This window comes from Silene latifolia, chromosome 8 (assembly GCF_048544455.1).
Source record: "Silene latifolia isolate original U9 population chromosome 8, ASM4854445v1, whole genome shotgun sequence".
Classification (NCBI taxonomy): domain Eukaryota; kingdom Viridiplantae; phylum Streptophyta; class Magnoliopsida; order Caryophyllales; family Caryophyllaceae; genus Silene; species Silene latifolia.
In genome coordinates, this window is record NC_133533.1 from 59661691 (window position 1) to 59686264 (window position 24574).

General features: G+C 35.6%; 1 protein-coding gene across 1 annotated transcript; it reads right to left on the reverse strand.

Moving 5' to 3' along the window:
• Positions 1-3023: 3023 nt before the first annotated feature.
• LOC141596893 (NADH dehydrogenase [ubiquinone] iron-sulfur protein 4, mitochondrial-like) lies at positions 3024-24105 on the reverse strand. The gene is made up of 5 exons (XM_074417169.1): positions 23857-24105; positions 16642-16730; positions 16394-16523; positions 13721-13750; positions 3024-3498 (listed from the first exon to the last, which is right to left on the reverse strand). Exons 1-5 carry the CDS (start codon positions 24019-24021, stop codon positions 3442-3444), a joined length of 471 nt encoding a protein of 156 aa, XP_074273270.1. The 5' UTR covers positions 24022-24105; the 3' UTR covers positions 3024-3441.
• Between the last annotated feature and the right edge of the window lie 469 nt (positions 24106-24574).

The window sequence follows — 24574 nt, forward strand, 5'->3', positions numbered from 1 at the left end:
AAATATCCTCACAAAGAATAAAAAAAGACAGATAGACAATTGGGACAAAGGGAAATAATTGGGACAAAAAAAGTAAAACAATTAAGAGAATTGTGCTACTGAAAAATTTCCCTTAATTTTATGGGTGTATTTGTGGGAAATAATCTGTATACTTCCCTTATTATCAAGGATTATAACGACTTTATCATGATGAAAGCATGTCATAAAATAACATTACATAAACAAAATAGAAAAGAGATGAAGATTCAACCTTCGGTCCTAGCAAAATCGGCCTAAGAACAATATCACAATGATATTCACCTATCAGTTGCACCCAAGATGATATGAGATATGCCCTTTGTGTTCTTGCTAGAATCGATCCCCAATTTCTGTAAATTGCTTAGGGTTTTTGGTTTTTGTGTTTGATGAGAGGCCAGAATTAGGTTAGAAAAATTAGGGTAGAAAAATGATCTCACCTCTCCTCTTATTGTAACCGAAAAATAAGAGTGAATGAGGGAGATATTTTCTCTCAAATTTTCGGCCCAAAATTCCGAAATTAAGAGAGATTATTTTCTCTTTTTTCGGTTTTTTTTACCTACCCGAAAATAAGGAGATTAAATCTTCTTATTTTGGTAGTATGCAAAATGTATAAAATGTATTAAATATAAATTGTCATTTATATTATTCCGTATTAACAAGTCTACACACAACAGCTTGAGGTTGATTTATTAATACGGGTCAATAATAATTTATTATGACAATATCGTATAATTATCATTCGCTGATTAAATATAACCGATTACATTTAATTACGAATTAACATATTAATTCGTCCAAGCTAACATTATATATATTAGTTAAATATAACATATTATATTCAATTTTACGAATTGACAGTTAATTCGTCTTAGCTAATATTATTTAATCGGCATTAAATAATCGTCTCATCAACACGTTGACTATCTGTTTAGTCAATTACTTGGACTAACCGTTTAGTCAGGCATCAATGTGATTATATTTTCATACAATCACATCTCTCAAACACATCCTTTAGGTGTGACTTTTAGGGACCAATTGATCACCGCCATCAGTATGATAATAACGTCAAACTTTCTAGCAAGTCAACCGTTATTAGGTAATCGTTAATCAACTGATAAAATACGAAGTATACTCTTGTGAACCTATAAGAGATTTATAAATGTTATCACACTAATTTGTGGAGGACACAAGCTCCAACAGTATTGTGGGTAGGGATGGCAGTGAGTCGGGGACCCGACCCAGACCCTAAGGGTCGGACCCTATTGGGTCGGGTATGGGTCTCATTTTTTCAGACTCAATGGGTATGGGTCGGGTATGAGTTTTAAGAAAATATTTCGAGTCCGGGTCCAGGACTAAGTTATGAGACCCATACCCGACCCTTAGACCCTTTATTAAAAAAAAAAATCACAACTTTTCACAATTCATACTGCAGACGTAGAAACCAAAGCAACTAAAGTCTCTTTCTCTTCCCTCATCCCATAAAGTGATAAAACCCAACCAAACTCTTCTGACAATACCACTACTCCACTGACACAAGGAAACCACCACCACAGCACTGATACGCGACTGACAACCACCTCTCTAATAGGCGGCGACCGACAACTACCATTGACGGCGGCCAGCGACGGTCAGATGGAGACGACTATCAAGTACGGTATTGATTTTAGAATTTCGAGTTTGATTCTTTCGCATGTATTTGGAGGTAAAATTAATTTAGCTCTTTTTTGTCTTTCTTAATCTCTTTGGTATGTATATTGGATTTGGTAGTGTACAATAGAGATTAATAAACTCATAGGCCCTGTTTGGTAAACAGCGGATTAATTTCAGCATAAGCAGATTGCAAAAGCAGATTATAAATGGCAAGGTTTGACTAGCATATTATAATTAGCAGAATTAATTTGAGTGTTTGGTAAATGACAGATTACGATTAGTAAATTGTTAGTTTTCTTTGTAAAATGGAGAAAAATTTCCTATTTTACAATATGCTAACCAATATGCTAGGGTAAGTAAAGATATTGTAAAACAAAGATATTGACCCCAAATATGCTGTTTACCAAACACTAAAATTAGCATATTGATTGGTCAAACATGCTAAAACCCTTGAATATGCTAAAAATTGGCCAATATGCCGTTTACCAAACAGCGCCATAATGTTAAAAGAAGTATGATTTTTTTTTTTTTTTTTAATTATAGACCTCATAGCTGTTAATCATGTTATTAAAGTGGCTGAAACTCAAACCTACGGGTAGACCCAGACCCTACCCTTACCCATAGGGTCCGGGTATGGGTCCTCAAATTTTAGACCCTTGCGGGTCTGGATCGGGTCCGGGTCCAAAAGAAAAATCTCGGGTCTGGGTGGACTCAACCCAGACCCTACCCATTGCCATCCCTAATTGTGGATATAAAACTTTCACTAGTTCTCAAATAAAGCCAAGATGGCCTGGTATGAAGTTGGAAATATGACTTCAAGCTAGTGTGCTTGGGATGCATTTCATAAAATCGGTACCTGACGCTTCTAATGCACTTTATTATGATGGCTCATATTCTTAAATGCAAGATATAAGGGAACCCCCAGGAAGGGTTGGGTTCCCAGTTGTCAGCAACTGCAATTCGGGACGAGGTAAAGCAGCTACTGGTCACCAGTGGTTAACCATTACAGTTAGCACCGAGTCCACAATACTAGCATGCAAAGCATGAGATCCTTGTGCTTTTGGCCGTAATCACAGTTTCATTTATCTGATAAATAATTGACTATCTATCATTCATATCAGCTTGGCCCTGATAAATTTAAGCAATGCCCTCATGCGGCCATGCTTATATATGGTTACATTATAAAAACCCATCAGGCGGCTATCTGCGGACACTTGCTTCCTAAATCCATCAAGCCCTACATGTTGTAGCATTAGCAGTATGCCTAGTAGGCATAGCTCTCCATAGCAAAATAAATACACAGGAACTTTGTTAAACATTAAAAAGGATCAGTTGAGCTTCCAAGAACAAAAGTCTCAAACCAAATGTCTACAAGTAGCCATAATCAATCACATAGAAAGATGAAGAATGAGACGGCTGTATACATACAACCAATACACTTGTACACATATAACCGTCTCATATAGGTTTGTGCCATCTTTAACTAGTCATAGTACAAAGATTTAACCTCATTTAAGAGGAACATACACGTGCAATTTTTAGGCCCTTGCCCTTTCTAATAACAGTCGAAGATCAACCACACAATGAAAGAGAATCACCGGTATTATTCACCGTTGTTCTACATAGCAATACACTTCAATTATTAGCAGCAACGCGAAAGAAACAATCGCAAGCTTGTGACGGATACCTCCATCACAAGCAAGACGGATTGATTACTAAAAGCCTCAAATGTCAATTGAGCTTCAATCCACACCTACAGTAGAAAATGGAGCTCTAGCTTTCCTGCACTGGGGGACCCTTCCACTTGAAGTTGTCTGCATATGACTTAGGCTGCAAATTAGATGCAAAAAGCACCCATGGTCATTGTTACCTTCTTCTTATAGACAAAGTTACATCCATCGATTGGTTATAAAAACACAAACTTGACAAGAAGAAGAAACTGAAAGCATATTAATGTCTCTTTCAACCATATTTTCTGTATATGCCAATTTTGGAAAGGCCCAGCTATTTTCAAAATTGGAAGTTCCAACAAAGAAATTTTACGGACTACTAGATAAAACTATCAACAGAAGCCAAATAATATGACAATCATCCCTAAATGAAAGGCCATACATTCTATTCAATCTACCAACTATTGAAGATGGTATTGTGGATGGAACTTGCAACTTTGTAAGCAATAATTTTAGACCATTGGCGAGTAATAACTGTTTTCATAGAGTCGAGGACAACAAAACTATGAGCAACGATGAGAGGAATCTGAAACTATGAGTACAATAATTATACAAAATTTGGAGAAACAAGATGCTTAGGTATGGGGGAAGAGTACTTCCATGCTTTTGTATAAGAAACAAAGGTGACAGTTCAAGATTGCACATTTGCACTTAACTACACTCAAAAGAATTAATAAATTATCACATGAAATTATGGAAACGAGTGGTTGAACAAATGTTTAGGAAAAAAAGAAGTAAAGGACTACTAATTGAATTTATGCCTAGGATTATAGAGGCAAAATGGCTCACTAAAGTCACTTCTTTATCTTGTGAAATGTGAAGTACCAGTCCTTCGATGAAATTCTAGATGCAATTTTCATCTTGGGTCATTCGGAAATGCATATGAATTTCATTGATTTTTGGACAAACGAATGATAAAGGTACCAAAGGAATTACTAAGGTGGGCCACAAGAAAAGGTGTTCCCGGAAGATGGTCTCGATGTAGACCAGGAAGCTAGTACGAGTGTACGAATATACGTCGTGAAGGGCTGAAGGCAAATGAACGAGGTCAATTGAAGACGCTATATTTGGAGTGCATGAAAGCTTTGCTCTTAGCCTTTTTCTATTTGAAATAATCTGACGTCAATTCAAGTGAATATCGCAGGGTTTGTGATTGTTTAAAGATGATTTTGTGTTAATTGACAAGATAAAAGATGCCCAAAGGACATTGAGACTAAGATGAGCATGAGTGTGATCCTCACATGCCTCAGAAATTGAAGGGTAAATCTTACCGCATTGCAATCAAGCGAGAGAACAATTATATAGCTGAGTATTGGGCCATAGAATAGTTTTGTGTACCCAAGGTGAACTTAGCGCCAGCAGTATAGTATGTGCATGTGCCGCCATTCAAAGAATGATAGATTAAGAAATAGTCAATAGAAAGAGAGTAGGAGTTGCGTGTAATGAAGATAAGATGAGGGAGAATCGGTTACGATTTGGTCATGTAAACCGAAGACAAAATGAGACCTCGATTAGAAGCTAGAAGAAAAAAGAAAAGATAAGACTTCCAAGGGTGTGGAAAGATGTAAGAAAACATGGATACAAATGAATCAAAATAATAAATATTAGGATTAATTCATGGGAATAATCCATCCTATGGATGCCCTGCAAATAACACTCCCTCCTTTAAGTTATTCGAATTTAATCCCTCATATCCCCTTTCCTTCCCGAAACAAACTTACTCAATTTTTTCACCGGAAACATCAGGTCACCTTATCCCTCCGGCCCTCCCCTTCCTTTCTTTTCTTGTTATACGTCCTTCTTTATTTTCATTCTTCATTAACACCAACCACTTCTTCAATCTCCATTAACACCAACCAGTCCACCTTCCTCCTCACCACTTCGTCATTCCTCATTCTCTACTACCCATCATCCGCCACCCCACCAGAAGCAACTCCCGACGGCCTACTACCCCACCCACAATCTATCTTTGATGAACCCAATTGAGTGGTTGTTGTCGTTGCTGCTGATTTATTTACCCCTATTGGAAAATGCGGAGACGGTATCCGGCGAGAGGTCGGTGTTTCCATGATTGGCCGAAATGATTGTTCCTTTCGGCCGGAATCAATGGCCGGCGTAAGGTATCCACTGTTGATATTGTTTTTTATTCCTTGCAAGATTGTTTTGACACAGAATTCCTCCGACTGCTGAAGGGGTGGATGTAGACGGTTGCGGTGGTGGTATTGGGATCGAGAGGGCCTAGCATACCTGATTCGGGTCCGAGCGAAATTATTATTATATGATATTTTGATTGATTAAAATCCAAGGCACTCAGTTATTGTGCGATTTTTATGATGTTGAGAAACAATGTGATATACACAAAGGAAAAAAACCCAAAAAAGTGAGATTGATGAAAAAATTGCAGAAACGGGTATTGAAGAAAAAGAAAGATGAAGAAGAAAAAGAAAGACAGCTAAGAAGAAAAAAAATGCAGAAATGCGTATTGAAATTGAAATTGAAGATGGGGATCTCATGAAAGAAAAGGAGAAAGCTAAGGATGTGAGTCGTTAAAATTAATTGTAATTTACAATAGCTGAAATTAATTCATTTTTGTTGCCATTGATGTCGTCAATCAATATTAGCTCGGTTGCCCCTGTCGTGGTTGAATCCGTCGCCTTTACCTCGTCAGATGGTTGTGGTATTGGTGGTGTTTATCCAACATTGAGTGATTTTTAATCAAATTATCATCAAATTATATAGTAGTAATAATAATAATATAAGAATGTGGTGTGACGATAATGTGTAGTCGCCGACAAATGAAGAAGAAAGGCGGTGGAGTGGTGGTGGTTGGTGCGTTGAGGAGGGTGGTAGAGTGTTGGTTGTTGGTGAATTGGTGATGGAGTGTTGGTTGTTATTTTTAACCTAAAAATAACACGGGTGACCTGTTATTCAGGTTTCCGGTCTCCTGAGAGTGTTATGCGAAGAATGATGAATAGGATGGATTTAATTGGAATTACTGATAGGATAGAGTGTTATTTGCAGGACACCCATAGGACGGATTATTCCCATGAAATAATCCTAAATATTATGGTATGTTTGGGAATCTAGAATTGGAATTAAACTTCGTAATTGAGACATTTCAAGCGTTTGGAAACCTTTGGAATTTGGAATTAGAATTGGACTCAAGTCCTTATCAATTTTAACCTAGTTAGATTTGGGGTTCTCAAATTCTTACCATATAGTAGTCATTTCAATACCATCAATATCTAACTAGTATAGATCCCGCACATTCCGTGGTATATATAGACTTTACCTTTTACAGTATTACTTATAGATTAATATCTTAATAATTTTCACATTTCTCCTCATTGAATTGTATTTTGGTTTGACAAAATAAGTTATTCTAAAAATTAATCAAGATAATTGAATAATTTCATGAAATTTGTATTTTTATGGAAATATTTTAATTAACTCAAATCTAGTGATTTTATTTTTATAAATTTTCTTAATTCTTTTCATAAATTCTTTTTTTATCACGAACTTAATAATAACAATTTATGGTTATGTATTGTTATAGTTATATTTATACCAATTTTATTTCATTTTAGTTAAAAGGTTAAATTTTAAAGTTGAATGATGAAAATATTATAGGTTCACGAAAAAATTGTAATTTTTTAATGAAAGATTAGTTTATTAATGAGTTAAGCATAAGATAAGGATGTAAACTATGCACTTTTTTCCAGTTAAGGGATTGTACTATCAAATTATCCAATTAAAGACCTCATATGTCTATTCCGTTAACTGTTGCAGAATGCATAAAAAAATATGAAATAAATAATAATTACACCTTATTGCGCCTTCCTTCTTGTTCATCAATAATTAACATCCCACAACCAAACTAACTCTAAATTAAGATGATGAAGTCAATTAAATTAGGCAATAAATGAATGGGATTTCGAGTTTGGGGGATTATCAAAGAATCCAAAAATTGTTGTTGCTTTGTGTACTTCGAGCTCGTTATTTTATAAACGGGTCGATTTCGGATGCGCGCTTAGCCTGCGGTCCCAGTTTTACTAGGCCAGCGGTGAATGTATATTTATGGTGAAGTCCGCTTATTAGCTTGTAATGAGAGGATGGACGGGGCATGTTTATGGGTCCAAGCTCGGTGAACTAGCAAACTGAGTAACAACTAACAACGATGACGAAGGTAGATAAATAAATGGCAGTTAGAGTTGAGGAGTGCTTTGATAGTATGGGTATAGTCATTTCTAATCAACGATTATCTTGGGAAACAAATTACCGGAAAATTGTGACTCTCTTCTTGTATATTTATATTTTTCTAACCTAATGTGCAAAAGTTGCATCATCAACTAGACAACTAAGTATATTCTGAGTAATAGACATTAGACTTTTAGCCATTGTTGACATTTACATCATTATTGATCATTATTGAAAGTATTGTGGGCAATTGGTATTAAAGGTTTTTTAACGGAGTGTTTGACGGAGTTTGCTCATAGGTCCTTACTTGGAAACTTTCAAAGTATAATCCCTTGATTGGAAAAAAAAAAAGTGAAAGTTTAGACCCTTATCTTACCTATAACTCCTTTATTAATGAAAGAAGATCTACTAGTTTTAAACCCGTGAAACTCACGGGCTGTTCTGTTTTATACTCTGTAGTTAGATGATTACCTTTAAGCTAATACTCCATATATTGTTAATAAACTTAAAGTCATACGAAAGTCGATATTACATAAAAGTAGAATACAACAAATTAGAGTTGGTTATTTGTACAATTCGTATCCATATTATTATTTTAACTAAATGATAAGTTATGAGTTTAAGACATGACTAAGATGTAAGCCTGTCAAATTTTGACCCAACGCGACCTCATCCATGTTTTCCAGGGTTAAAACCCGAAAATCTCGAGCACTAACCCATTCGATATGAAACCCGAAATAACCCGTTAATTTAAGTGAAACCCGACACGAACACGTCGACCCGTTGAGTCAAAGATATACTAAGATAATTTTTTTAAAAATATTAATATTTACTGTATTATATAATATATTTGAAAAAATAATTAAAAAACTAAACATTGAATATGATTAAAATATTAATATTAAATATAATTTAGTTTTAAAAAAATATTTTTCCGATCTATAAAAGGTGTTAGATACTAATTCTTGACCCGCATTTTGCCCATAATAACCCGACCCATAACTCATATTTGAACCCACCATACCCGACATGTATGTTCCGACCCGCCCAACCCGTTTGAGATATATAGACAACATAAAGGATATATAACCCCACTTAAATGGTGTAAAAAAATTATCGGGAAAATAATATCAAATGAACCCCGCTCTTCTACCCTCGTATACACATTAAAAAGTCATCGAAAAAAATAATAATAATGCTTGTAAAATGTATTCATAAATTATAGGTTAAGACAATTTCAACTATGAAACTGTCCATTTTTGTTAACAAAAAAACGTTTTTTATTATTAAATTAATAAAAAAAATTGTCTTTTTATTTAATGAGTTAAAAATTATAAAATAAGAGGGTCTCACACCATGAGACGGTCTATTTTTATAAAAAAAAATTCATTTAATGCTAACAAATAAGTCGTCTTTCCACATTATAGAATAGTCTCATAGTATAAGACCGTCTTAATTTAATAATTAATGACAACCACAATAGATGATGGAGTATTTTTTTTTACCATTACTGTAGTTTGTAGATTTAACATGGTTAGCAATACGTTTGTTTTTGGGAAGAGTACCATCAATATAGGAATTTAAAATATATTCCGTAATTTTGCTTATCTAAATATATTCCGTAATTTTGCTGGAAAGAATATCATATAGCTATAGACCTATAGTAAATTAGTTTATAATCTATTTTTGCTTAGATATTATATTTATATTTATTATTTACTTTATATGTTTTTATAATACGCAAAGATTATATGGTTTTTAAAGATATATTGTGTAAGAATTTATATGTTTTTTAATTTTTAATTTTAAAAATATATTATGTAAGGATGGGAGAGAATTTCAAAATATATATGAAATATACACCAAAATATATATAGAAAATATTTTATATGTTTTTTAAAGATATTTTATATGTTTTTTTAAAGATATACTGTGTAAGAATGGAAAAGAGATTCAAAATATATATGAAATTTATGAATATAGGAAATATACACCGAAATATATATAGAAAATATACTATCATATAAAATATTTTCTATACATATATATATAGATTTTATTTCCATGTTTAAGTTGGAGCATTTTGGAGGAATTTTTTTTTTTTTTTTAGGATCTTTATTCTCTTAGTAGATAGTTGATTGCATTTGTTTAAAAAAAGGGTTTTTTGATAACTGCTACCACATGTAATTCAGATTTTACCAACTACTACCAAAGTAAAATTTGTTTAAAAACTGCTACCAATATTGTTGGTTCGGCTTAAAACTAACTACCAAAAGAGTACGAACCTCCTATTTGCGCGTGAAAAGATAGTAATACCCCTATTTTACACTCCTCTCTCTCTTATCAGCCCGTTACCCAAACTTATCCCCCTTTTAACCTATTATTCAACATAATTAACTTCACTCATCACTCATATTCAACCTAATTAACTTCTCATTTTACTTCCCAATTAAATTAAATTGGGGCTTTTAGAAATCAGCTAAATCGTCTCAAATTTCTTCCCCAAATCAGCTAAATCCCAGATTAATTAGGCTTTTTATCAAATCTGAAGAAGAGCAGAATCTCGCAACTTTGAGAATTCCTTCTTGTTCATTTCTACAGTTATCGTCTCAATTTCTTCCCCAAATCAGCTAAATCCCAGATTAATTAGGCTTTTCATCAAATCTGAAGAAGAGCAGAATCTCGCAACTTTGAGAATTCCTTCTTGTTCATTTCTACAGTTATCGTATTGAGCTTCTAATTTACAATATCAACAAACTTTTTTTCCCAGAAACAAAATCATAATCTAATCTCTTTCGTTATTAGTTCATAAACCTAATAATTAACGTCTACCCATTTCATTTCTAACCTTAATCTCAACTGGGTTTCCTTTCTTTTCCAAAATTGTTTAGCTACTAAACCATAATTCAACCATACGACGGCGATAATGACAGAGAGGAGGCAGAAGCTGAACCGAAAGGCGAAGACGAAGATAACCCAGAAAACACTAGTACCAAACTCCCCAATTCATCGACCCAACTAACAAAGCACACCTAAGATTGAAATTTGATCCAAACCCTTTTCTCGAAATCAAAATTAAACTCTAATCAAACTGAGCCCACAAAAAAAATCGATCAATAAGGGAGAATTTCAAGAGCTAATAGCTTTCAAAATTAGGGTTTTTAGCACCAATTTTTAGGGGTTTTTAGGGAATAAATCGATGTTGACGGTAGAGTAAAAACAAGTGAAATGATATAAGAGAAGGAAAATCAAAAGGGTATATAGAAATAATTAAGGGATGAAAATTAGGGATTTTTGAGAAGGGGAAAATTAGGGGGAAAAGAATGTATGACTAAAAAGATCTCGTAGTCTAAAATGGAGAGCAATTAAAGTCAAATCTTAGAGTAGGGAAAACCCAAGAAAAGTGATTGAAGAAATTTCTAATAGAAGAGATGAAGAAATTGGGGAAGAAACCAATAAAGGGATTCAACACCATTTTCCAATTTCTGAGTTTTTTGCTTTTTTTGAGAGGATTTCCTCTCTCTAAATTTTTAGAGAGAGAATAAACTCTCGTTTTCACAGTTTGTGTATGATTTGGTTCACCTACTTTTGATGTTGTTATTGATGACTGATGTGGGAAAGAATTGACGAGAGAAAGAATAGAGAAATCAACGGAAACAAAATTAACAAAAACAACAACATTCTTTAAGTTTGATTTTTAGTTTAATAAAAAGTGTGTGGACTAATGAGTTGGGGCTGGGAATAATGAAGGAAAAATTACCAGAAATTGATGATGTAAAAGATGAGATATGGATGAGAATTAGATTAATGGAATAAAGAGAGAGTGAGTGAGAATGAGAATTAAAATTGGTGGAAATTGAAAATGAATGAGATGTGTGATGAATGGATGAATTAGAAACACAAGGGAGGGGGTAAGGGCATTTAAGGAAGAAAAAATAGAACTTAAGATAAGATTTTGAGATGGACGGCTAAGATCATCTCTACTTGCTTCCTAACATGATTTGGTAGTTAGTTTTAAACCGAACCAACAATATTGGTAACAGTTTTTTAATTTTTTTACTTTGATAGCAGTTGGTAAAATCTGAATTACATGTGGTAGCAGTTATCAAAAAACCCTAAAAAAAAATAAGAAAATACTTATTTATGGTATAGAATAATTGAGAGGTAAATATTGTGAAATAAAGTAGCTGACATATTGGGTATTGATATTTATAACAAGTAGATTTATTTTAATATGTGAAATACTTAGGCGGGAAAACTGAGCGGGATTATTTGGAGAAGTGTTAATCTTTTAGTATATAGGGGATTACGTTTTTTGGTGATTGAAATTTTGTCGCAATATTTTTTGAGTTATGCTCTTTCATGGACATGATTTACTCAATCATAGACATAATTGACCATTTTACCCCTCCCACTTCAACATCCTTATTTTTCAATTTTCTAACTCTTCCTCCACTTTTCAATCACCACCCGCCTCTACCACACCGCCTCTACAACCACCGCGCCACCCTCACACCACACCCTCCCCTATGCCGGCCATATCCGCCCCCTCCCCCACCCGCCCAAGCCTACCACCGCTGGCCCTCCTCCTTCTCCACTCGTACTTGAAAGAGCAATAGCTTATTTTTATGCATGAGTTTTTTCCCCGTCATGATTTTTTTTCTAATAAATTTTTTATATAAAAAAGGAATGGGATATTCTACATGGTACCCCTGTGTTTTTTTTTTTCTAAGGGATACCCCTCTCTTTCCACTAAAAACTTGGTGGCTTATAATTCGTGGTCACGAGTTCCGAATGCGATGATTCTTTTTTTCAAATTAATCGTCTTTACAGATCTTCGATTTGGAAAAAAAAAATACTGCCATTTTCAAAACTTGTGGCAAGAGTTACGGTTGGTCAGACGTTTTTAACCAAATAAACTTTGACCGCCTATATCTCATTGCCCCATCTTTACGAGATCTTTAGCTTGAAAAAAAATTTGTCACTTTTTTACTTCGTGGTCAATAATTATAGATGGTCAAAGATTTTTAACTAAAAAAAGGGTTACACCATAGAATATAAAAACACATAAGGATACCATGAAGAATATCCCAAAAGGAATTTGGTGACCTTGACCCGTACCCGCCCCACTCATTCTAGTTCCAATTTCACGCGTTTCCTAAAATCACCATTGAGAATTTGAAATTCGGAATAGAATTCCAATTAATCTCCAAACAAATTTTTAGAATTGGATCCAAACATTTTGAGTTCTATAATTGAAATCATGAAAATGAAATCAATTTCACGTCAACACTAGCTTAAGGTTTTTATGGATCAAAGAAAATATAGCATTGGAGTGGACAATGTGAAGGGCAAGGATCCACGCTGATATGGAGTTTGATTTTTCTTTTGATCTATGATTTGATTATTTTGTCGATTATTTTTTTCTCTAAATTATTATTATTATGCTTATTTTTCCAGCTTGTTTCACTTTAGACTTCACTTTATTATCATTTTTAGTTTTATCGTTATTAAAATACAAGATCGCTTTTATTTATTTATTCCATTAATTTCCTTATACTCATTTACTTATGTATTTATTTATTGCTATTGTTATTGCTATTATTAATCTATATGTATTATAAAAGAAAAAATAATAACATTTGTCTGACTTCCTTATCCTTCTATATTGATTACTTTTCTCATTCTTCTCATGATTTTAATCTATGACCTTTTCAGATGATTATTTATGTTGAGTGATCCGAATCATTTTTGGATCAATGTCGTATCGGGTGGAAAAACTGGTTAGGTTTCCCAAGGTATAATAAAGTAGTGGCAGACTACTGCAGTCATGCTCTTCTTATAGTCCCTACTTGAGAAGCGAGGCATGGTATTTAGATTTAGTTATAGGTCTCAACTACCTTTTGATGGTTACAAGAAGAGCCTTACAGAATTATCTGAGTACAAGATTAAAAGGGGACTTAAAACAGGGAGCAATTAGTCAGTAGACCAAAGAAACATAAAAGGGCGTTTAAAGACAAGAAAAAAACACAAATCTTAGATATCACAGTCGATAACAAAGTTGTCCGAAGAGAGGGTTATTCAAAGCAAAGTTGATTAGCTGTTATGGACAAAAAACATCGTACCTTCAGAAGAGGTGTGTGGGGCTTTTTCACCTGCAGAGAAAACCCAGAACCAGTCACACTCACAGGCAATGTCAACGTAAAATTGGAAAATAATTAGCCAATGTCAACGTAAATCTCTTTTAATCAGCCATACTATGAAAAAAGGTAATCTCGGGAACCCCATAACCAAGAATTCCGAAAGTTAAGAGAGGCAATACTCCAAAATACATATACAGCATTGCGTCATTGACTCGTGCAAATACAGACTATTTCATATGCTTCCAAGTCTTCTTGCATAGTACATTAACTTAAAAATATTCTACTTTAAGAACATCTTAATTTGATTACCATTTCTTTATTAAAGCAAAGATTCCTCCAATTGTGATAGGAGTAACTAATAAATCAATAAAGCTAGAGTAACCTAATAATAAAAAGACGCATTGCTCAAAAAGTACAATCTACAGAGTTTCAATAATAAAGAACTAATTATCCAACAGTTGATGGGAGGCAAAAACAGAAGACCTAATTAATGAGGCTCAGGGAGCAAGGAGTGATAAAAGAAGCTTGAATGAGATTGCCAGTTATAATAAAGAGCTTAGTTTTGACGCACGTGTATAGAATGTGGCAATACCACTGAGGGCCTAGCACTAGGCTCAGTTTGGATAATCTGAGCCACAAAGCGAGAACTTATACCATGCGACCCAGATTGGCCTGCAAACTAGGAACTAGGAAGCTACTTTCAATTGTATCCCATGAACAACAAAGTGGTTTTTGGATTGCTTTGCTCACTTGGTTCGGGAAGGCACAAAGGACCGCCTATACGTCTAACTCTATATATGCTGCACAATCTTGTCATCATCTCTGACTCCAGTGAGTCTTCTAGGAAGCTAGGGTAGAGAGAGGGTCCAATGGTATTGTGTGCAAAGTCTCTTGTGATTGATCCTGGTCTCACTCTTGAAAGATTATAGGAGAAGGCGCCTCTTGTGACTACCTTCTGGAATCTTCGGCCCTTATGCACACGAGGTGCTTCGTTTTTCAGACAAATTTGTATTTTTAAAATATTAGTTTACAATAATAACTCAGGCATAGCCTTTTAGGCATAAGAAAAGAACTGAAGAAAAAGAGAGAGAGAAATTACGTAGTAATGCACCTCGCTAGTTGCGCCCTTGTACAAGGCACGCCTAAGGCGGCCTGGATTGCTTTCGCTAATACGATTTTTAAAACTAAGCCTGCTAAGCTGAGTTAACGTACATAATATGAGCTCCAATAAAAACAGGTCCAAATTCACTTCCAAAAGTTTGGGCACAAGTGTTGGCAAGAGGCTAAACACATTTTCTTCACCAACTTGGGCAAAACAATCACGCTTCAATTATTGCAAATTAATAATCTCTGTGTCTCCAAATAAAGCAACTAAGAGGGGGGCACAATGAAGAGTGATGCTCCTGTTTCTTCCTTAGTCGAACTCCAAAAAAACAATCAGAAATTCAAAGAAGACTCAGCCAAACATATAGGCAAAACCCACAAAACCTTCTAAGCACATAAATTTCTAAACAGAAATTACAATGTCTACGTCAAAATAATCAAATGAGTCAGCCTAGGTGAAAAATAAACATCGACTTCACATAGGAATATCCTTTTTCTTAGGACCGAAGACTGGACCGGAGTTGGATGTACGCAGCCTTACTCATGTATTAAACAACATAAAGAGGCTGTTTCTGAATGACCCAAGGTGAAAATTGTGTCCAGAACTATATCGAAGGGCTCTTACTTCACAATAGAAAGAAGCACAACCACTTTAGAAAACCATTTTGCTTTATTCCATCACAATCCAAAACCAAAGAGTGACAAGTCTTTGGCCCCATTGAAAATGGAAATAAACACCGACGGTGAAAAATAAACATCGACTTCATCTTCATTTAGAACAAAGAGGGAGTTGGATAATAAGGATTCATCTTGAATGGATGGAGAGAAAAGTGCCTAACTAGAGGGAATACAGAGGGTAGAAAGAGAAACATGGGAAAGAGCAAGAGCTGAAGTTACAAAAAAGAGTAAGGAGAGCGTACAAGAAAAGTAATAGATTTATTATTTTTTCAATTTTTTGAGAATAGCCGGACATAAGTCAGTCCACAGAATTACGGTTACATTCAAGACAGGACTGAAAATCAGGAATTTCCTTTTTCTTAGGACCGAAGACTGGACCTCTTCACTTCCGGTACGGTACCACAGTAATTTCCCGTCTAACCAGTATTTTACACACTTTTATGATTAATACTTAACCTTAGTCCCACACAACCATAAAATGAGTCAGCATAGCAGGTACCAGGACGAAGGCCTTGAATCAAAACAATAGCTCTTATCTTTTTTATGACCAGACAGGACATTTTCACTAGACATTGGCTTATGATGTAGACATGGCCTCTTCTCAATGAACTGATACTCGTACAACTTATCCTTCATATTCTAACTTTCGTAAGTACCCTAACTAAGAACCAAAGGAGAACACGTATAAAAAGTCATAAACAGTGTCTTTGTTACATGCGAGTATGCAGCACATGTACACATGCAATTTCTTGTGAGGCATCATATTCATCATAAAGTGCAGATAAATGTTTTCACATACTAAATCCACCAAACAAAAATGAATATTGAACAGAAAAAAGCTCATTTCAAATTGACGGATAAGAACAGACATACCACATATTGCCATCCATGTTTTGTAGCAAAGGCTTTTGCAGCTTCTTCACTTTCAAAAGTAAGTCCTGCTTCACCAACATTAGCATATGGGTCTCCTGTGGATGTCCACCCCATCAAAGGATTCTCCCATCTACAACAACATTAGCATAAAGTGATCAGCTGTGCAGCTATGCTTGATCCTTTATAGTTTACAAAAAAAAGTTTTAACTCACATGTTAATAAGCTGGAGAATAAACAAAACCACTTACTTCTGTGTAGAAAGAAAATTGATTTTCCACCTCCCAACTTTCCCGGCACCTTGCTGTGATGCAGAACGAGCAGGCGAATAAATCACAACCTGATTCATGATTAAAAACGTGTGAAAAAGCTTGAATGACTCCAATAGAAACATTCCTTTCAAAATAGAGCACACAATGCCACACATCCAGCACAACTATAATGATAGCAAGGAAATCGATACTAATCATATAAAGATATAACATAAGTTGCATCTTCAAAGTCCGCCCCTCCAGTCTTCCTTGTCATATCTATTGACGTCCTATATTATCATTATCATTAAACATGTAGAGACCTTTCCGAGTCCAACCCTTCAGTCTCCCAAACATAAGACTTTCTAAAAGGATGCTACACTCATCTCCTTTTTTTGGGGGGGGAAAATGTAAGAAATATATTGATGCTCAAGTTCAAACCATTACATCCATACGTCCTAGTTAGTTACATCTCACCACTAATACATTCAATCCATTCATTAGCTCTCCTACACTTAACTTTCTGTGAGCTATTCCTAATGTGCATACGAATAAGCTCTTTAACCTGCTTAACAACAATCTCAGGCATAGGAACTACATACTCAAGCCTACATCTATTTCGATAATGCCAAATCAGATACATAAGGTGAACCAGACCAGCAGCCAGAATGAACTTCACCATTAGCCCATTAGGAACCTCTCCTTATGCTGCAACCACCATTGTATAACATCCTTGTCAGATAGATTAGTATGGAACCAGTCAGACAGCATCATCAGGCAATTCCTAGTGAACATACATTGAAAGAAAAGGTGATCATTGTACTCTTCTGCACTGCCACACAGAAAACAACAATCTTTCTGAATAAAGCTCATCCACTACAGCCTTTCTTGAGTAAGTAGCCTATGTTGTGCAACAAGCCAAATAAAAAAAGAGTGTTTAGGCAACATCATCCTGTTCCTAACCCAGGGGTACCACTAACTTTCTCATGAACTACATCCAGCCAAGAGTAACCCAACTGAAATGTATATTCCTGACCAGTCTGTCTCCAATTATCATCATACATAAACTGTTTGAGTCGATTTTTGACCAAACAAATCTTCCCCCATGCCCAACTAGCTCCATAGGCAGGTTCATAATCCTTCCAGTTCCTGCCCTTTATATAAATTGAATGGATCATCTGACCCATAAATAGTCAGCCTTTTACTCAATCCACCATACATACTTACCAATTGAGGCAACATTCCAGATGTGGAGATACTTCAACCCCAGTCCCCCTCTTCTCCTTGGTTCGCAGATTTTTTCCCAAGAGACTAAGGCTTGACTATCCTTTGTTTCATTCCCATGCTAGACTAATGATCTAAAAGCAGCTTCAATTTTGTTTAGGACAGTCTTGGGGAGAATAAAAATGCAAGTCCGATAATTGTGTAATGTACTCCTAACAGATTTGATAAGAACTACCTTCCTGCATAGGATAGTTTCCTATCCCCTAAGCTTCTAATTCTATCAAGTACCTTCTCAATTAAACATTGAAAATCAAGTACACCACGCCTCTGAGGTGAAATATTAACCCCTAAATATTTAAAGGGAATTCTCCCTGTTTTCATACCAGAGGCCCCCTCAACAATCTGCATTAATACGTTCATCCACTCCATTACTATAAATGTTTGACTTTCCATTATTCATTTTCAACCCAGAAGAGACAGAGAGAGTCTCAAAGGCTCCACACAGTGGCACAGTGGAATTCAAATTCCCTCTACAAAACATAAGGAGATCGTCAACAAAGTACAGGTGATTGAGATTCATCCTGGCACACAAAGGGTGAAATTTAAAACCCTTGTTCTTCTGTATCATCATCAGAATTCTGCTCAGATATTCTAGACAAATAGTAAACAGTAGTGGGGATAGGGGGTCCCCCTGCGTCAATCCCCTCTTGCCTTTAAAAAAACAAACACCTCACCATTCAATGCAATGGAATATAAAGTGGTGATACACAGGGAACCGTGAAGCAATTAGCATCTCTTGAACAAGAGACCGTTCTGCAGTCATAAGACTTCTGTAGATCAATTTTCATCATGAGTCTAGGAGAACAAGCTTTCCTTTTAAATCATTTGATCAGGTCCTGACACATTAGAATATTGGCCACTATATCCCTCCCTTTCACAACGGCACTTTAGGAAGCACTAATGATATCAGGAAGGATAATGCTCAATCTATTGCAAATGACTTTTGCAAGGCACTTATAAATTGTATTGTAACAGGCGATCTGAACAGCATCACACTATCAGGTATGTCCACTTTTGGAATCAGAGTAAGAATTGTGTTATTACATTGCTTCAGAACATTCCCTATATTAACAGCATTTCAGTAACCTCCTTTCCAACTATATGCCACGAGTCTTTGAAAAACTGACTACTAAATCCATCCAGGTGCTTTGGTGCCAGGGATGGAAAACATAGCCAGTCTGATCTCATCAGTAATAGGAGCATTTAAAATATCCTTGTGCCCTCATTTAAACAGTTACCAGCTTTAACTATCCCATGATGAAATAGGCTGAACAACTTTTTAATCCCCCAATAAACCTTGATCATATTTCTCGGATGCAATCTTATGTCTTCCGGTTTGGACAACTGTCCCTCCATATCCTTTATCCGATAAATCCTATTCCTTGCTCTCCTTTTTATGCTAGAATGAAAGTGAGAAGGGTTCTCATCCTTTCATTCACTCATACTCCATGGCATTTTGCAAGAGAAGCAGATTCCTAGCTTTTATCAACAGACTCGGTTCCTTGGCATATTCATACTCTGCAAAACTCACTGTTCGGAGGATCACTGACTAACCTCTCGTGAAAGTGTTTTAAGGGATAATTCAGTGACATGGGTGAGATTTTCAATGTCACTAAAATGATCCTTGTTTAACTTCTGCAGCCCCTTCTTCAGACCTTTTAATTTTGTCACCACTTTGAACATAGGAGTCCACCTGACCTCCATATTCCACCCATTTCTAACCACATCCTCATAGTCCTCAGCCATTACCCACATGTTGAAGTATTTAAATGGAGACTTCTTCCTCATTGCAATCTCCTTAAAATTATTCAAACATGGACAGTGATAGAATAGTCCATTAGGTAAAAAAAAAATTGCATAACAATCAGGGAACATATTTAGCCACCCGTCATTAATGAAAACTCCATCAATTCTACTGTAAACTTTTGTAGATGCTTCATGTTTGTTATTCCAAGTGTAATAAGAACCACTTGCCTTTAATTCCGGCAAATGACAATCATCAATCATTTGCCTCAATGGTGCAAACTCGGCCCCAGTAATACAATTAAAATCACCACACACCATCCAAGCCCCATCTACAATTCTAGAATATCTCCTCGGATTAATCCACGGACTCTGCCTTTCAAGAGCTCTGTTAAAACCATATACCAGTGTGAACCAGAAACCTACCTTTTGAATTTTATCATACACCTTGGAGTGGATGCTTTGATCAGTAACATGATGAACATCAACTTGAAACAAGCTAGGCGCCCACAATAACTACACTCTACCCCCTTTATGGCAACTAGTATTAGTGCATATACCCCAATACTCACACATGTTATTCCTGACCTTAAGCCCGTTATTACCCTTTATTTTTGCCTCTAACAATCCAAATAGCCCTACATTATTCTGGTGTATAAACCACTTTATTTCCTTTTGTTATTTAGGCTATTTAGACCACAGATATTCCAAATGCCTAGACTACCCATTTATCCTTACTCTCATTCCTTGACTTCTGCAACGAAATATTCAAAGCTTCCATAAAGCTAATTCCCCCAGGCTTTTACCCGGTTCATGCTGAGCATTCGAGCTATAAACCTCCTAGGCATTGATTGTTCCCCAGCTATCAAAGAAAACACCACAGCAGGAGTTTCAACACCCATGGGCACAGTTGGAACAACAGGCATAACAGGAACCACAGGTTTAATTGCTGGTACAGGAATGGCTATAATCTTAAGCCTCCAAACTTTCTGCACATTCTTAGTACCAGTCTTCCTACATTGTTCCCGGGTATGACCCATACCTTCGGACTTCACACATGAAATAGGGAGCCAATCACAGACTACCCTAACATGTTGGTGTCTTACCCAATTCATCCAAAAAACAATTTCCGAGGAAAATTCTTGCCCAATCTGAACCTCCGCCATGGTTCTGCATAACCAAGGAAGGTCCTATGAGCAGTAGCATCATCACATTTAATATATGCTCCCACCGTACCACTTCTCTTCTTCAGGCATTCAGTCCCCCAAAATTTAACATCCAATCCATACTTCTTCATCCAAATAGGAACTGATTTAACATCATGTTTAATCAATTTAGTACAAGGACTCCACTCCTTAACAATTACAGGTTTATTGTCAAAGATTAGATGTCCATTACTTAAAAACATTTTTCTGTTGCTCGTTAGTTTTGAATCTCACTTGAAAAATCTGCCATACTCTCTTTACAAAGCCAGTAATAACATTACTAAGGGGATTCGCACCCAAAATGTAACAAAATACAGCAGAAGACCAGTATTGTATCTCAACGTCCTCTTTTGACAGTTGGAGAATAGGTTTCTGCGTAGTCTCCTCTACTCTAGATTATCCTCTTCATCCTGTTCAACATCCTCAAGATTGAATCCAACTCAGTTTCGATTTCAAAGGAACAGTACGACTACTAAAACTTGCAGTATTAGGATCAACTTTTTTTTGATTTTTTGTAGTATTAAGAGTACTATTAGTACTATTAATTATGGGATGGGATGGGATTATTATTGGATTTCTTATTCCGTGCCATTGCAGTAGATTAAGATCCTTCAGAATTTCAAAGAATTTTCTCTCTCTATATTCTCTCTCATCCTTATTCTTCTTTTAGAATTTCAAAGAATTTTCTGTCTCATCCCTAAATCAAATCATTTGTATGTTATGCTACACTCATCTCGGTAATCATTTTCATAAACAGAAAACATGTTGCATTCTATGTTACTCGGACACTTCACGACTTTTCGACACGGTGTCGTGGTGGGCGGTTAACACAGGTTACATCAATATCATATGTCATATCCGACTCTTCACTCCCAAGTGTTTATTGACTCTCAGACATCACATCAACAACCTTTTCCGCCATAATAGAGGAAACATCAGATTGTCGGCTAAACTCCCAAATTGGTAAAAAAGTAGAGGGTCTTCGACAAATTGGTAAAAAAAAATAGCATATTGGACAAATTGGTAAAAAATGTTGATTAAGTGATAAATTGGTAAAAATTGTTTAATTAAGTGATATTTAGGCCAAATTCTATAAATAATATTATAAAAAAACTTTTATTAATGAACATATAGTAAGTAATATATGCGGACAATATTTTGACCCTTAATATATTCTCTACTTAAATTTATTTTGACTTGAAATTGCATTTACGATTCATTTGGGTTAATTAGGTCGAGTTCGGGTCGGGTCATTTTCGGGTTTACTGGAACTCGGATAAGTTCGAGTCATGTTGGATCATTTCTAACTTTGTCGTTTTCGGGTGTAGTATTATAAAGTTTATTAGGGCAATGCGGGTTAGTTTACAACGATAAACATTCGTGTCGAGTCATATTGGTTAATATCAATCCGAGCTATGGGTTATTCTTGGCTCCACAGTTCAGATGCCGTGTCAACTCGGGTCTTGTCTTTCGAGTCGGGCCAATTATTTTGATATTAACCAAAGACTATAAAAATAGTATAAAAAACCATTATTTATTTTCTCTACCCAAAATTTATATTAACCAGAGACTATAATAAAAAAACCTGAGCCAAACTAACTTGACCGAAGGATTTAATCAAACTGACGCGATACCTGAAGTGAGGATCCCATCATGACCCGTTATCCGAACCAATAACCATTACCCTAATAAACTTGATAATAAGAGACCGAAAAATGACCCAAATCCGAAATGGTTCGACCCGACCCAACCCGACTCGATATATATTATTTACCATTAAAACATTTAAGAAAGATATTTAATATTATATTTTGGCCTAAATATCACTTAATCAACTTTTTTTTTACCAATTTGTCTAATATGCTACACCCTCCATACCACACCAAGGTAACATTGACTTTTTCACACTTGTCGAGACACGTTTTGCAATGTGAATATCTTTAGTTACACATTATTAAAAATTATAAAAATTTGATATTTTTATAGCATTCATGATGATAAATCAAACAAGATCTCAAATGACTATATTTTGTCTTATAGATTAAGAATAATATCGAAGATTCCCTACGACCATGAATAGTGCCAAGATTCTCAATGTTACCATTGGTGTGGTATGGAGGGAGTATTTTTTTTTTACCAATTTGTCCAATATGCTATTTTTTTTTTTTACCAATTTGTCGAACATGCTAGTTTTTTTACCAATTTGTCCAAGACTCTCTACTTTATTTACCAATTTGGGAGTTTGGCCTCAGATTGTCTGCATAGTATATAATCCCAGACCAACCTCCATTGTCTACCCTTACCTTCCATGAAAAGTCAGCATCTACACAAGTCCAACTTCAAAGTTCAAACATAGTACATATGCAGAAAAAGTTGCACGTAACCAATCTTCTTAGCGACAAATGTGAATCCAGTGCACACAAGCTTAGTGCTCACTAACTTTGAGTTCGGAACACTCCCCCAAGAATTATCATATGCAACAAAATTACCCAGTGCCTTAAAGGGCTTTCGTCTATTGTGGAGTGAGAGGAAAATATAGACGGTTTTACCCCTTTGTTCAAAATTCTAAATACAATGACTCTTTCCGCATGACCCATTATCTACACAACCTCCCTCTCAGCCAGTATGGTTTTACACTCTGAGTCGTCCTACAAGCTCCTTAGTAAATCAGTATTATATAGTCCCTCCGTTTGCTCATTCGTTTACCTATTCCATTTTAAAGTGTCTTGAGTCATTTGTTTACCTTTCTATATTGCGAAGGCTAACCACCACCACAAATGGTCCCCAGCTCTTTCCTTAGTCTTTGTGCTTAGGTAAACAAATGACTGGGGTGGAGGGAGTATAATTTTTCTAAAAAAAAATCCAACATTGCATACGCAACTGGAAATGCAACAAAAATGAGACCGTAAAAACTTGAAAGGCACAGAATCACTAAAATTAAAATGAATCATACAGAATGAGAATAAATTAAAAGAAGACATACGCGGCGATGAAGATGTTCTTGGGGGATACCGGAAACCATACCGACTTCGCCAGGTCGGATTTCGACAAGAGCATCGGAATCGGATGAGAAGGTTCTAGAAGATTGGATTAGGGATTGATTAAAGCGAGCAATTCGTAAGCCAGCTCTTTGCAGAGAGGTAGCCATTGTTATGGTGGGAATGAAAATGGTAACCAAATTTCTGGGACTTTCTGTTTTATTGTTGACGTGGTTTGTCCTAAATTTCTGGTGAACCGGGCCACTCGCTTACCATCGCTTCTTCTCAGGGGTCGTTTGGTTGCATATAGGAATTTGTATTGCCTAGGAAGTCATAAAACACGTGAATTTGGAATTCATGTGAATTGCAAAAAAATGTTTGGTTGCCATGGAGGAAGTGCAATTCACGTAAGATTCTAACTTACCTAGCAGGGGGCCAGGTAAGCAACTTCCTCCATTGTGGAGGAATTGGAATTCATGGGAACTTCCAATTCATGTGAATTGGGGTAACCAAACAACATACCCATTTTGCAATTCACATGAATTTAAGTTTCTGCATTATTTAGTGGGTAACCAAACAACCCCTTATTAGATTATAATCCCCTAAGGTTATGATCAATCTTATATATATATATAAAACTGGGTTGAAACGTTGTGGATGCGCCACGTGTCCTATACAACCTTAATGACAAGCATTTATTACAGCTAATCATTTAATATGAAC